This window comes from Ascaphus truei, chromosome 6 (assembly GCF_040206685.1).
Source record: "Ascaphus truei isolate aAscTru1 chromosome 6, aAscTru1.hap1, whole genome shotgun sequence".
Taxonomy (NCBI): Eukaryota; Metazoa; Chordata; class Amphibia; order Anura; family Ascaphidae; genus Ascaphus; species Ascaphus truei.
Genome location: NC_134488.1, coordinates 53,252,074 through 53,268,576, shown reverse-complemented (window position 1 = coordinate 53,268,576; position 16,503 = coordinate 53,252,074). Strand labels below are relative to the sequence as shown.

General features: G+C 40.6%; 1 protein-coding gene across 6 annotated transcripts in view; it reads right to left on the bottom strand.

Moving 5' to 3' along the window:
- The window catches only part of LOC142497040 (anaphase-promoting complex subunit 13), a 127,456-nt gene that overhangs the window by 35,589 nt on the left and 75,364 nt on the right, over positions 1 to 16,503 (bottom strand). For all 6 annotated transcript variants that reach the window (XR_012802163.1, XM_075604288.1, XM_075604287.1 and 3 more), the window contains exon 6: positions 5,163 to 5,379. Coding sequence is in view for 5 of the 6 variants with exons in the window: in XM_075604288.1 (XP_075460403.1) it covers positions 5,179 to 5,379 (201 nt within the window). In the remaining variant the exon portion in view is untranslated. The remainder of the gene's footprint in view (positions 1 to 5,162; positions 5,380 to 16,503) is intronic.

Below are 16,503 nucleotides of genomic sequence, written 5' to 3'. Positions count from 1 at the left end.
AAAAATTAGAAGCAATTGTATAAACAAGTAAACAAAAATTGGTACACTGATATTGAAATGAACAGTAAAAGCCTGTTGATCACTCAGGCATATAATAAAATGATCAAAACTTTATTGCATTCACTGATCTTTTAAAAATGCTGCCAGGTCGAAATCGATATTAAGGCCTAGGGGGGACAGTGTCTTTAGTACATAGATCCAATAACTTTCCCTTTTGGATACTAAATTAAGTCTGTCTCCCCCCCGCCAACTGCATTTTTGGTTATCGATTCCTACACATACTGTACCAGACCCTCTGGGTTCTGGCCATGATGTATTTTAAAATGATTTGAGACGCTATGTGTCTCGAGACCCCTCTTAATGTTATAGACGTGTTCAGCGAACCGTCTTTTGAGGGGTCTCCCTGTGCGGCCTACATATTGCAGGCCGCATGGACACTCTAATAAATAGATACAGAAATTGGTCCTACAATTAATAAAAGTTTTAATATCAAAGCTTATCCCTGTTACTTTAGATTGAAAGTTTTTGGTCTTTTTACTATACTTGCAGCCAATACAGTTGGTACATGTGTAATACCCCTTTAAATCGTTTAACCATGACACATGGCGATCTCTAAGGCCATCAATGGGACAGCTGGGAGAGAGGGAAGATTTCAAATTTCTGGCCCTTCTATAAACAATTTTTGGTTTATTGGGGAGAATAGATTTCAGGATAGGGTCTTTACGGAGAATGCCCCAATGTTTATTAAAAGTCTTGGATATAACTGGGGCCAGCCCGCTAAATTGAGTGATAAAAAATGGAAACTGATCTAGAGTTTTGGGTTTAGAAATTCTTCCCATATCTTTGCTACATATTAAAGAAGCTCTATCTATCTTATTAACTTCTAATATAGCTCTGTCTAGTTCCTGACTTTTATATCCTCGTTCCATAAATTTAGTTTTTAGATCTTTAACCTGCTGATGATAAATGTGATCTTCTGAGCAATTTCTCCTAATTCTTAATACCTGTCCTTTCGGAATGTTACGCAACTATTGGGAATGATGATGACTTGATGCCAACAGATACGTGTTCGCATCTACTTCCTTATGGAAAGTTTTAGTGTGAACTATATTGTCTGTCACATATAAGGATAGATCAAGGAAGTTTATGGTGTTTTTGTTGTCATTGAACGTGAATCTTAGATTTCTTGTATTGGTGTTCAGATGAACTTTAAATTGTTCCAGTTGGTCGATAGGTCCCCTCCAGACACACAGCACATCGTCAATATATCTTTTCCAGAGCACCAGGTTCGCCCCAAATGGGTTAGAGGACCATATGTGGTCCTCCTCCCATATGGACATGAATAAGTTAGCGTAACTAGGGGCAAACCTGGTGCCCATTGCGGTGCCGCATGTCTGGAGGAAGAACTGGTGATTGTAACTGAAAAAGTTATGGGTCAGAATGAAGCTGATCCCATCCAGAATGAACTTCCTCAGTCTGTCATCTACCTCACCATCACGTTCTAAAACTCTCCTAATAGCGTCTATGCCCATCTGGTGATCTATTACAGTGTAAAGTGACCCAACGCATGTCATCTGTCCAATCTAGATCCTGTATCAGGGTTAACACCTGTGAAGTATCCCTTAGATAGGATGGGACTTGTATCACATATTTCTGTAAAAGATAGTCCAGGAACTGGGACAGGTTAGATGTTAAGGAACCAAAAATTGTTTATAGAAGGGCCAGAAATTTGAAATCTTCCCTCTCTCCCAGCTGTCCCATTGATGGCCTTAGAGATCGCCATGTGTCATGGTTAAACGATTTAAAGGGGTATTACACATGTACCAACTGTATTGGCTGCAAGTATAGTAAAAAGACCAAAAACTTTCAATCTAAAGTAACAGGGATAAGCTTTGATATTAAAACTTTTATTAATTGTAGGACCAATTTCTATATCTATTTATTAGAGTGTCCATGCGGCCTGCAATATGTAGGCCGCACAGGGAGACCCCTCAAAAGACGGTTCGCTGAACACGTCTATAACATTAAGAGGGGTCTCGAGACACATAGCGTCTCAAATCATTTTAAAATACATCATGGCCAGAACCCAGAGGGTCTGGTACAGTATGTGTAGGAATCGATAACCAAAAATGCAGTTGGCGGGGGGGAGACAGACTTAATTTAGTATCCAAAAGGGAAAGTTATTGGATCTATGTACTAAAGACACTGTCCCCCCTAGGCCTTAATATCGATTTCGACCTGGCAGCATTTTTAAAAGATCAGTGAATGCAATAAAGTTTTGATCATTTTATTATATGCCTGAGTGATCAACAGGCTTTTACTGTTCATTTCAATATCAGTGTACCAATTTTTGTTTACTTGTTTATACAATTGCTTCTAATTTTTATGCATCATGATTTTTATGTATTTTTATAGAATATAAATGTATTGTGTAAGAGTATTTTTAACCGGTATATAATGCTTTAAATATCCATTTATACTAGATGTTTTTAACCATCAAGGTGAATCCTTAAGAGTTGATCATTAAGATGTAATATGTTTACCCATTAATCAATTCACTAGAAATTTAGGCTGTTTTTTAATTTATATGCTATGAAAAGGGTTATAGTTGATTAGATATGTTTTACATTGATCCCAATCTGCTTTCACCACGATCGCAGTTGAATGTAATGTATAGCAATCACGCCCAGTCCGTCCCACTTGTAGGAGGGCTCTCCACCTAAGATTAGCATAAATAGCCTATCCACTAGGCTCCATTATCCCCTGAGGAAGTGACAACTCGTCACGAAACGCGTAGGGAGGAGGAGCCTAGTGAATTGTGCTGCCCGGGCACCCGTAGCTCCTAGTGTGAGGAGAGTTCCGGTCTGCCCCACTGCTGACATCACTCGAGTTCCGGAATCGAGTGCAGCGCGCGGCGGCCATTCCCTTAGCAGCATTAGGATCTACACAGGCTGCGGACGGCATTGTGAGCGGAGCTCGCAAACCTTTTTTATTGTAAGTGTGATTTCATCATTGCTGTATGTCATTAAATACCCTGTACGTTATCACACTAGTATATTTCCATTTTCTCCCCGCCTCCAACCCCCCCTCCTTCCCCCCCCCCCCCCACACGCAATCATCTGTGGGAGCGCTGGAGTACACCATCTCTGTTACCATCATCGCTGAGTGAGGGGACCCCTGCAGACCAGACCACGTGGATCCGTGAGATGCTGTGAGGGACAGAGACGCGAGGCACAGATTCTCTCAACTGTACTCGAGATCCCTCATCCTGTAAGTAGGATTTCAGGGTTCTAGGCAGGGGGGTGATTGAGAAAAGCCATACCACGCCATGTGCGTGCCCTGTTGCTTTTTTCTATGATTTCAGAGACATCACAACATCAGATCAGATAACACCCCTGCCTGTCCACCAACTATCAGGATCATCTATCTGGCGTAGGAAGCCCATACTAAAGACTGCCCAATTGGTTCACGGTATTGGGGTCCGTTGGACTTTATTCACAGCGCCTGGGACAATTTATTTGTATGTTTTTTTTGGCTTATATAGGCTTGGAATAGTCTGTTGATTTTTTGTTCCATTGGCTGCTTTCGTTTTTGATCACTTTAGGGTTATTCACCTTAATTTGTTATCACATATCACTATTTATTATTTTTTTGTAGGTTAGCGCTTTTTAGAGGGTTTATTATTGTTTGTTTGCTATAACTTTTTAATATTGATAAAATAGATTTTTTTAAAGAGTGCCCGGTTTGCAGACGGTATTTTTTCTTACATCTGTATTTGCCCATATGTACTGTACTAAGCAGTATTCTACCACAAGACAACTGTTGTTACTTGAATCAGCTACAAAAATGTTTTTTTTAGCTGAAAGCCGCCATATGACAGAAACTTTTTTGAAAATATGGCTCATAATAAAATAAAAGTCATATCGTATCAAATTGTAGATTATATTGCACAATAATGTTGTATTAAATAATTTTATTTCTGCCCATAAAAACTAAAAAAATTAGAAAAAATAAATCAGTAAGAAAAAACTTTGTGTACTTAATTAATACTTCATTAATTAATGGTTTATGTTTCATGTTTTTAGGCCGCACTCCAACTAAAAAGATGAATTTAACAATCCCTAATCATCAATGTCTTTTTATGAAATGTTTTAGATATTATTTTAGTTATCTAAGCCAGGTGTTCCCTTGAGCATAACTGCCCCTATTTTATCTCTGGTTGTCCTGGATTTTGCAATGTTACAGGTCTATTAACTGGAAAGCTGAAGTAAAACCGTTTCAGAGGAATTGCAACAGATTTATCAACAACAACAAATCACATAAAGTATTTAATTTGCTTTGCTAAGTATGGTGATGTGTTAGGCACTAGTTCTGATACATGGAGACTTTGATAAATCCCATGGAGCCCTAATTTCAGTTTCAGAAAATAATGATGGCCATCTACAACTGCATTGCAAGAGAGTCAATAAATAAGAGGTATGTCACTATGATATGTGGCAGTCTGTTTATCAGGGACATTTTGGGACGCAAGATACCATCAAGGAACTAATAGGTGTTCTATCTGTTGTGGCATGAAGCGATTGACCTGGAGTTCAACAGGTACATATGTTGTGGGGGCCATGGAGGGTAGAACACTATGCTGTCTCTGGCATAGATCCCTTGATTCACTGGCCCTGGTAAAACCCGTCCAGCTGCCCACCACCCTCCCACCGAACCTGAGGTTCTCAATTGTATGCTGGTTTGATACGCAGCTCTATTTATATCAAAGCTGTATCCCAGCTGGTAGCTTCAAATCTGAAATCTAGTGTGCTTGTGGCGGTACAATTAGTGTGGTGCTGCAAAAAGGAAGACATTTTTATTAAATCAAGGTAATTTTATGGGCTGTCTTGCAATCAAACAGTCAGTAGCTAGGAAAAGGCCATCTCATTTGGTGTGTTGTGACATCACAAATTTCCTTTTCAACTTTAACTTATTTACTTTACTTTATACATTCTTATAAATGAAAAGAGAGCCGGACAGTGAAATAAAACAAAATTATTGCTGTTACTGATCAATTACTGTTTGCCTATGTGACCCATAAAATATAATTTCCTAAACTTCTGGTACGATGCCTATGTTACCCTTAATGTCAGTTGAATTGGATAGATAACGAAAATATTTACCTCATTATATTTTTCTTTAGTCACCTTCTGTTTCACCACATGTGCTGCTTGCATCTTTACATTCCTTGTTTTTTATGTCTTTTTCTCCACTTCTCATCTTCTTCCTTGTCATGTGCCCACGAAAACCTGCCTGTATTTTGGCAGCAGCAGCATTAGCATCAGGGTCATCAAGGGGTATGTCAAGAGCTTCTTGTTGTTGTTTTCTGAAGGTTTCATTCTGTAATAGAAATAAATAATGTAGACAATATCATAATGCAAACATGATTATACAGCGCAACCCAGTTATCGCACGATCCGCTTATAACGTGGTCTGAGCGTGGCTCCCGATTTAAAAACATCTCAATTTTTTTTTTTAAACATTCAAGGCTTTATTGCTAACAGACACATACACACACACCCACACCATGTTATTATTTATTTATTTATAAAATATTTTATCAGGAAGTAATACATTGAGAGTTACCTCTCGTTTTCAAGTATGTCCTGGGCGGGGAAATTGAACATGAATACATTTTATATTATACACATGCAGGAATCGAACCCAGGACCTTCATATGCTAGTACCAATTCCCTGCCTGCTACGCCACAGGATTATCCATCTTGCACGAGATGGAGGCGCTGCACCTGTGAGTACGATTTGGGCAAGACCCCAGAAGCCTGTCCTGTCATTTCCCTATTCCCCTATACCAGGGGTCTTCAAACCTGTCCTCAAGAGCCGCACACAGGCCAGCTTTTATGGATATCCCTGTTTCAGCACAGGTGGCTCAATCAGTGGTGCAGTCAAGCACTGAGACACTGATTGAGCCACCTGTGCTGAAACAGGGATATCCATAAAAGCTAGCCTGTGTGCGGCTCTTGAGAACAGGTTTGGAGACCCCTGCCCTATACCATCATGCGGGAGACTCAGGGCCCCCTGTTACCAGCCGGTATGCACCACACTATGCCATGTAACCAGAGCGAGTTTCCCAAAGCAAGGACCTATGTGAGATTGGGTGGGGAAAACAGGGTTACATTTGCAAAACCATTAACATATCTCCCAGGCAGGAACCTCAGCTGTGCTCCTTTTGCAGCACAGGCATGTCTCCCTATAGCTACATCAGAGTAGCTACATACAAGGCATACCACTTCCTTCAATATCTGGTTTACAATCGTCATTTTTAAACAGCAACCAAAATACATTCATTTTATGGTACAGCTCTAAATACAATAACTCATGATATAACCGTGGGTTTTTAAGTGTTATCTTTCTTTGTCGGAGCCTATTGTTGATCTTTGTTCAGGCTAAGACTATTAGCTACTGCTTTTAGGCATCAAACACCGTTTCAGAAACAAAATAACTAAAGGGAGCACTGCATGGTGCTAAAAGCGTTTTATGCATGCTGTAGTATTATTAAATAGACAGTTTAAAAAGTAACAGAACTAGCTAAATTGCAGTGTATTTCCTTTGTGTAATTATTGCTTTGAAATCTGGATAATTTTATGTACAGTACTGTACATGCCAACTTCATAGGAAAGATTCTATACATATATTATGTGAATAAAACAAGTAAAACACCCCTTGTTATGCCTTTCAACCATCATACCTAGACAGTATCTTAACAACATACTGTATATCAAGATTCGGGGTATGGAGAGAGAGAGAGAGAGGAGAGAGAGAGGAGAGAAAGAGAGAGACTTACACGCCTGCCTACCTGTGCACACCTGAGATATGCTAATAGTCTTGCTAAAGTTAATTTAAATCCGACACTTCCTAAAATGATTTCCATACCAATTATATAGCGTTAATGAGTCTAAGGTACCAATCTAATGACCCAAAAGGTGTTGGACCAAACAGGACTAGAACCAGGGTTGCCACCACTCTGGGTTTCACCCAGAGATGACGGGTTTTGGCAAAGTTTCTCCGGGCTATGGGTTTACCTAATAAAGCTCCGGGTGGTGACAACATTGGGCGAGTGGTGGCGGCGTTGGCAATATCTCCCGGAATCTTCCCCCTGCAAATACTGTCCATATGGCTGCACAGCAGCAAATGGTGCCGTGTTGCCATGCCAACGGGAATGCCATTTGACGTAACAGCATTATGTGACGTCCGTTGCCATGACAATGAGATGCTATGTGATGTCATGACGTCATGCGGCGCCACATTGTCATGGTAACTTGACGCCGCATGCCGTTGTGACTCACGTAGAATCCCGTTTTCATGGCAACGCGGCCACATTTGACGCCGCGCAGCCATATTGAAGGGTGTTGCAGGGGGTAAATGCGGAGTACGCCAAAGGTAAGTGCTTTATTTATTTTTTTAAATCTCCGGGTTGGCCTTCTGTTGATGGTGGCGACCTTGACTAGAACCCACAACCACAGTTTTCCTAGGCCACAACAGGATCAGAGGTTGAACCCACACAACCTCTGTTATTCAGGACAACAGCTCTAGCAGTGTGTGCTAAATCAGCTGATGGCTTGCAGTGCACACTGTCTACTAACAGCATACCTCCAGGGTATATCTATTTTGTTGATTGTAACCTTGAAAGCACTTAAAGCCCAAAGTAATAATATGTACTGAAAGCTATAAATTACTGAGGCCAGGTGAGATTAAATAAAACACGTTTTCTGACACACACAAGTAAAAACAAGGTGTAGCACTGCAAATAAACCAGATGCATAGAAAGTAATATAACAAAGTGAGCTTGTGACTTGAGTTAGTACTTCTAATCTTATAAAGGATAAATACAGTGATCCATATTTACTAAACGGTGTTCTGCCATAAGGCGCCTTCAGTGCTGGAAAACATTACAGCCTATTCAAATAAATAGACTCTAAGGTGTCTTCCCACGCCATAAGGTATCTCATGGCAGAAGACTGCTTATAAGATATGCTTCTCTATCCCAGAACTGGGTTAAGTGCTTTGTACAGGCATGAGAACTCAATGAGAAGTAGAGCTCAAAACTAGGTATCCTGTGACAGTGGTGCCATCAATCAGCTGTTTTAGCTATTGGGTTTTGAGCTTACTAAGACTGTGTATGACTTAATAGAGTTACTTTATTTTCTAAGAAACAACAGGGGAGGGATAGGGAGTGATCATAGAACCATACTAATTGGGTTATTAAATAGATAAATCAGGTAATCAAATGGTGGGTGCAAACTGTGAACTGAAAAGTGAATCAGACAAAAGGAAAGGGAACACAAAGTGATTGTGCCCTTAAAAGAATTCACTAAACTGCACACCACAAAGTGTAAAAAATAGCTTTTATTAAATTTACTTAAAACATATATTACCGAAGAATTGTGTAACGTGAATTAAAAATAAATTAAATCAACAGTATCGAGCATCAATGTCATCAAAATAGATGTAATTTTGCTATCCCAATTAACCAGCTAGTGATGGTGGGATATAGAAGGCATATGATGCTACAAGTCAGGGTGTTACCCCCTCTGGATCAGCAAACAGACCGGATAGTAAATATATAAAAGTCAGCGATGGCAAATAAGTAGTAATGGATAAATGTCCAGTCCTCCTAGTGTGATAATATATTGTTCAACAGCTCAATGAACTCTTTATTAGTGTAAGAGGTACGTAAACTGTGAGTGAAAGTGCTGACACCCATAGCAGCAATAAATAGTAATGAATGAATATCCAGTCCTCCTCGTGTGATAATATATTGTTCAACAGCTCAGTGAACTCCTGATTACTGTAAGAGGTACATAAACTGTGAGTGAAAGTGCTGACAATCACAGCAGCAATATGGTGAATTCACAGCATGTACACTGTAAAGACACATAGGACACTAGGTAAATACCAGCAGAACTCACTGACTAAAGACACTAGACTAAATTAGCCGAGTGTTAAGATCTGTACATACTGAAGCAGGATACTACACACACTGCATTAAAAACAGCTCCAAGTAGGAGACTGACAACATTGCGCGTCCAACGCGCGTTTCCCTCCAGCAAAGGAGCTTCTTCAGGGACAAAATTTACTGGGGGGGAAAGAACTGAACGTTTTTATACCCTGCCAATGCCATGATTACAGAATCAATTGCTAACAGCTGTTGCGCATGCGCACCATGCACGCGCCCATAGCGGCACAATAAACTAGCCAAATTCTGCTAAAAATAGACAATAATGCGATCGTGAGCACGGTACCTCAATAATGCTGCTATTTGAGGCTTTCCTGAGCTTTTTAGGGTCTTGTACAGCCGTTGTAACCATTGGGACGCGAATGCCGAGTACTGCGCATGCGCAAGAACTTAGAAAATATTCAGTTCAAACTCATCTGCATTGCGCATGCGCGAACCGGTCTCAACGTACCAACGTAATCTATCTCATCACATGCAATTGTGGCAAAAGATACGTTGGCAAGACGACCAGACAACTCCGCAGACGTGTCCTCGAACATATTAATTCCATCAAGCACTCTGCTGAAACATCAGTTGCTAGACATGTCACACAATTCCATAATGGCGATGTCAATGTCATCAAGTTCATGGGCATCTATCAACTTAAATGTCCCATGAGAGGTGGTAATATTGACCAATCCTTGCTTCGTATTGAAGCAGAATGGATTTATAAGTTAAAAACAAGGAGTCCTAGTGGACTCAATGAAGGGTTCACCTTTACTCCATTTATTTAAATCGGGTTTTTTGGTTTGATCTCCTTATCTTTTTATTTCTCTCCCCTGTGTACATATACTTCTCGTGTTCCTCATCATGACCAGTTGAGTCATCTTCCATGCCTACTGTGTTGGCCGCCAGTCTTTGGTATTGACTGATATTATTCTATCATTATTTGGTATTTTTCTATAAACTAGTGACTATAATACTGGAGCTCTAATCCCTGTCATGGGTTTATTGTGTGTGTAATGTGTGTATACTTGTGATATATCACAATATCATCCTGTAAGAATAGACAATTAATATCTTGCAAGTATACATACATGTTTTTATTTATTTATTAAAGATCTTTTGTTCATCACTGCATTTTCAATGACACATTGCTTGGCATTATACACTTAATGGGGACCATTACAAACTCAGTATATGCAATAGGCATGCAAGTATTGTGGTATGCTAGGACTAGTACCTTTTTTGCCCCTCTTCCATGGTTAGTATCTTGTATCTTTGCTGCTATATTAGCTTTAGTGGCCGCTACTAGCATCAGTGTGGCAGTTTGCCACTATCAGCCCACTTCTGCGCATTAGACGATTTGAGACCGGTTCGCGCATGAGCAATGCAGATGAGTTTGAACTGAATATTTTCTAAGTTCTTGCGCATGCGCAGTACTCGGCACTCGCGTCTCAATGGTTACAACGGCTGTACAAGCCCCTAAAACGCTCAGGAAAGCCTCAAATAGCAGCATTATTGAGGTACCGTGCTCATGATCGCATTATTGTCTAATTTTAGCCGAATTTGGCTAGTTTATTGTGCCGCTGTGGGCGAGTGCATGGTGCGCATACGCAACAGCTGTTAGCAATTGATTCTGTAATCATGGCATTGGCAGGGTATAAAAACATTCAGTTCTTTCCCCCCCAGTAAATTTTGTCCCTGAAGAAGCTCCTTTGCTGGAGGGAAACGCGCGTTGGACGCACAATGTTGTCAGTCTCCTACTTGGAGCTGTTTTTAATGCAGTGTGTGTAGTATCCTGCTTCAGTATGTACAGATCTTAACACTCAGCTAATTTAGTCTAGTGTCTTTAGTCAGTGAGTTCTGCTGGTATTTACCTAGTGTCCTATATGTCTTTACAGTGTACATGCTGTGAATTCACCATATTGCTGCTGTGAGTGTCAGCACTTTCACTCACAGTTTATGTACCTCTTACACTAATCAGGAGTTCACTGAGCTGTTGAACAATTTATTATCACACGAGGAGGACTGGATATTCATCCATTACTATTTATTGCTGCTGTGAGTGTCAGCACTTTCACTCACAGTTTACGTACCTCTTACACTAATAAAGAGTTCATTGAGCTGTTGAACAATATATTATCACACTAGGAGGACTGGACATTTATCCATTACTACTTATTTGCCATCGCTGACTTTTATATATTTACCATCCGGTCTGTTTGCTGATCCAGAGGGGGTAACACCCTGACTTGTAGCATCATATGCCTTCTATATCCCACCATCACTAGCTGGTTAATTGGGATAGCAAAATTACATCTATTTTGATGACATTGATGCTCGATACTGTTGATTTAATTTATTTTTAATTCACGTTACACAATTCTTTGGTAATATATGTTTTAAGTAAATTCAATAAAAGCTATTTTTTACACTTTGTGGTGTGCAGTTTAGTGAATTCTTTTAAGGGCACAATCACTTTGTGTTCCCTTTCCTTTTGTCTGATTCACTTTTCAGTTCACAGTTTGCACCCACCATTTGATTACCTGATTTATCTATTTAATAACCCAATTAGTATGGTTCTGTGATCACTTCCTATCCCTCCCCTGTTGTTTCTTAGTGTATTTCTCTGGGGTACTCTGTTAGCCCCTTCTAGGGAGTGGATCCACCTCTCATACATATCATGGCTGGCTATCTTACCAGTGGCATGGATATGTCCAGCTGGCTGGATGAGGCTAGAAATGTGTTCAGTAAGACATCACAGGGCACATCTGATACAGATCATGACATTGTGAACTACTTCCGTAATATCTCTAGACTCCTGCGGACTCAATCACAAGTCTAGTGGGAGATTACAAGTCTGCAAAGTTATCTTGACTCTAATATGATCCCACGTGGACTGCGATTGAAATTGAGTCCGGCGTATTACATCACATCTCAGGACTTTATTAAAAAGTGGGAAGCCACCCTATTGAAATGCTCTAATGAGCTCATGAATCTCCTTATTAACCATGAGAAATCAAGGATAGATATCACTAATAAAGATCTTGATGACAACCTCAAGGACCTCAGTAAATATAATCAACTGCAGGAATTTGAGGAAATGGAGAAAAAATTGGAACTTAACATGATCAAGTTTAGACAAGAGCTAAAAGATAGGAAACACACTAAATACCTAAGAGATACTAATGATTACGAACAAGGCACTGTCTATAGATATCCCATTAGGTATAGGAGAAGGGGCAATTTTTCTGATTATTCCTCATCAGAGACAGATGCCTCTGATGGCGAACAGTCGGGTTCTAGACCCAAGGGTCAAAATAAAGGCAGAGGGAGTAAGGCCACTAAAGACACGCAGGTTGGTTTTTTAGCACAGGCCCTCCAAAACGCAAAACCCGAAGGGGAAAAAAGAAGTTTAAGAACAAAGAAAAACCCAAATGCCCCCACATAGTCACCGATAACAGCATAGACAATGATGCCTAGCAAGTTTTCAACTTGTCCAGTCATTTTTTCAGTGAGATTCAACTTAATCTGTTAAAAAAGGGTCTCTCCTTCTCTCCCACATCTGATTTTAATTTATTCGAGTGGGTGAAGGATTTAAACCTCTTTGGCAGACGGTTATTACTACATAAATTTTATTCTAAACGAGCTGCTGATAACCCAAATGCACTCACTGATGACTTGAATGTACAAGAAAGACAGGATGTAGTTGACCTCTGTCAGCTGCTTGACCAAAATGTCTCGATGAATAATGATATAACGGGTCACTTCACTCATCTTAAAACAAAGAGTCATTTTACCCCGCCATCCACTATCTGCCCAGCCGTTGAATTATTTGTCACCTGTGTTACTAGGGACCTTGAAGCCGAACCTAGACATCATAAGTCAGATAATAATCTCACATCCGAGGAAAGGATTGGCCTAAAAGATCTAATGTCTAATAAAGCCTACACCATCAAACCATCTGATAAAGGTGGAAACATCGTGATCCAAGACACAGAAGCCTATGTTAGAGAAAACATGAGGCTTCTCAGTGATAAAGACTGTTATGAGACCCTTGACTATAGCCCAACATCTAAATACAAATCAGAATTGTTGAACATCCTACAAGATGCCCTAGATACAGATATGATAAGCCGTAATGAGTTTGAATTTATATACCCGAAGTCACCCACCGTGGTGACATTTTACACCTTACCTAAGGTACATAAATGGTTACAGTCCCCTCCTGGTCGTCCAATTGTCTCAGGCAATAACTGTTTGTCCGAGGGCAGCAGCATATACCTGGACAAGGTCCTTTGGGACTCTGTCATCAGCCTCCCATCGTATGTACACTGGCGACACACTTTATTCGAGCTCGGCTAGTCCCACGAATTCGGGTATACCCGGGTGTATTGAGGTTTGTGACTGTTTTCTGCCCGAGTGCATTGGGTTATTTTCCAGGCAGGGATTGAAGCATTTTATTCCCGCTGGCTGCAATACTGCACAGTATATATATATATATACTGCATTACAATTCATGAATTTATGCCATCTGGTAGACACGAGAAGCATTGCAGCCTATTAAATCCTAATCATTATCATTTAACAGATCAGCCGCCCGTCAGCCAGGCATGAACCCAGGCTGGGAAGGCAAACACAACGGGGCTTGTCAGAGGTGAGGAGCGGCGCATTCCAGGTATCTGCCAGGTACAAACTGCGTATTTGCTCGAATAAAGTGTGTCGGTGCAGTACAAGATACGAAAGATACTCTTAAGAGACTGAATGGCATTCACGTTACATCTGAGACCATTCTCGTGAGTTTAGATGTAGAGTCATTATATACCTCCATTGTTCACGAGAATGGTCTTACTGCTGTCAAACACTTTTTGACAACCAGGGACTGTAGGTTTAACAGACATAATACATTCGTGCTGGACCTACTCAACTATGTTCTAATCCAAAATTACTTTGTTTTTGATGGTTTGTACTACCACCAGACCCAGGGTACTGCCATGGGCACAGCTTGTGCACCCACATACGCCAACTTGTACCTGGCTGGTGGGAGTGTACCCACGTCTTTAATGAGGAACTATCTATGTATACTGACCACATTTCTATGTGGATCAGATACATAGATGACATCTTGCTTTTATGGGAAGGTCCCTCAAAACTTCTCCATTAATTTTTTGAGCACCTCAATACCAACACGCTAAATTTGAGGCTAACGACTGTGCTGAGTTATACATCTATAACCTTCCTAGACCTAAATATATATGTCGATTGTGACCGAACATTCAAACCAAGGTCTTTAGGAAGAGCACAGCTACGAATAGCTTGTTACTGGCTCAAAGTCAGCATCCCAGTAGCCTCATAGCGGGTATCCCCACTGGGCAGTACCTTCGACTCCAGAGGAATTGTTCAACAATTGGAGAATTCATTAGTCAATCCAAAGCACTCCGCTCAAGGTTCCTTAGTCATGGGTATAACATAAAAACATTGAACAAAGCTTATCATCGGGCACTGCACAGTGAGAGGGATTCTCTTCTGTCCGCGAAGAATACAAAATCCAAGGACAACACTGTTAGAGTCATTGGCACCTTTAACAAAAGATGGTGGGCAATTAAAAAGATCTTTGCTAGGCATTGGCATCTCCTTCAGGCGGATGCGGATCTAGTGAAGGTTATAGGCCCTAGAACTACCATTACCAGCAGGCGATCCAAAAACCTGAGGGACTCCCTTGTGAATAGCCATTTCCAGCGGGCTAAGATAGCTACTTGGTTGAGTCCGGTAAAAGGGATGTACCGCTGTCAGGGCTGCAAAGCGTGCAGACATATCACTGTCGCCAAAGTATTCGGCAATCATGACAACACGGCACAATATTGTGTGGACAGCTTTATCAACTGTCGGACTACCAACGTAATCTATCTCATCACATGCAATTGTGGCAAAAGATACGTTGGCAAGACGACCAGACAACTCCGCAGACGTGTCCTCGAACATATTAATTCCATCAAGCACTCTGCTGAAACATCAGTTGCTAGACATGTCACACAATTCCATAATGGCGATGTCAATGTCATCAAGTTCATGGGCATCTATCAACTTAAATGTCCCATGAGAGGTGGTAATATTGACCAATCCTTGCTTCGTATTGAAGCAGAATGGATTTATAAGTTAAAAACAAGGAGTCCTAGTGGACTCAATGAAGGGTTCACCTTTACTCCATTTATTTAAATCGGGTTTTTTGGTTTGATCTCCTTATCTTTTTATTTCTCTCCCCTGTGTACATATACTTCTCGTGTTCCTCATCATGACCAGTTGAGTCATCTTCCATGCTTACTGTGTTGGCCGCCAGTCTTTGGTATTGACTGATATTATTCTATCATTATTTGGTATTTTTCTATAAACTAGTGACTATAATACTGGAGCTCTAAACCCTGTCATGGGTTTATTGTGTGTGTAATGTGTGTATACTTGTGGTATATCACAATATCATCCTGTAAGAATAGACAATTAATATCTTGCAAGTATACATACATGTTTTTATTTTATTTATTTATTAAAGATCTTTTGTCCATCACTGCATTTTCAATGACACATTGCTTGGCATTATACACTTAAGGGGGACCATTACAAACTCAGTATATGCAATAGGCATGCAAGTATTGTGGTATGCTAGGACTAGTACCTTTTTTGCCCCTCTTCCATGGTTAGTATCTTGTATCTTTGCTGCTATATTAGCTTTAGTGGCCGCTACTAGCATCAGTGTGGCTGTTTGCCACTATCAGCCCACTTCTGCGCATTAGACGATTTGAGACCGGTTCGCGCATGCGCAATGCAGATGAGTTTGAACTGAATATTTTCTAAGTTCTTGCGCATGCGCAGTACTCGGCACTCGCGTCTCAATGGTTACAACGGCTGTACAAGCCCCTAAAAGCTCAGGACAGCCTCAAATAGCAGCATTATTGAGGTACTGTGCTCACGATCGCATTATTGTCTAATTTTAGCAGAATTTGGCTAGTTTATTGTGCCGCTGTGGGCGCGTGCATGGTGCGCATGCGCAACAGCTGTTAGCAATTGATTCTGTAATCATGGCATTGGCAGGGTATAAAAACGTTCAGTTCTTTCCCCCCCAGTAAATTTTGTCCCTGAAGAAGCTCCTTTGCTGGAGGGAAATGCGCGTTGGACGCGCAATGTTGTCAGTCTCCTACTTGGAGCTGTTTTTAATGCAGTGTGTGTAGTATCCTGCTTCAGTGTGTACAGATCTTAACACTCGGCTAATTTAGTCTACTGTCTTTAGTCAGTGAGTTCTGCTGGTATTTACCTAGTGTCCTATATGTCTTTACAGTGTACATGCTGTGAATTCACCATATTGCTGCTGTGAGTGTCAGCACTTTCACTCACAGTTTATGTACCTCTTACACTAATCAGGAGTTCACTGAGCTGTTGAACAATATATTATCACACTAGGAGGACTGGACATTTATCCATTACTACTTATTTGCCATCGCTGACTTTTATACATT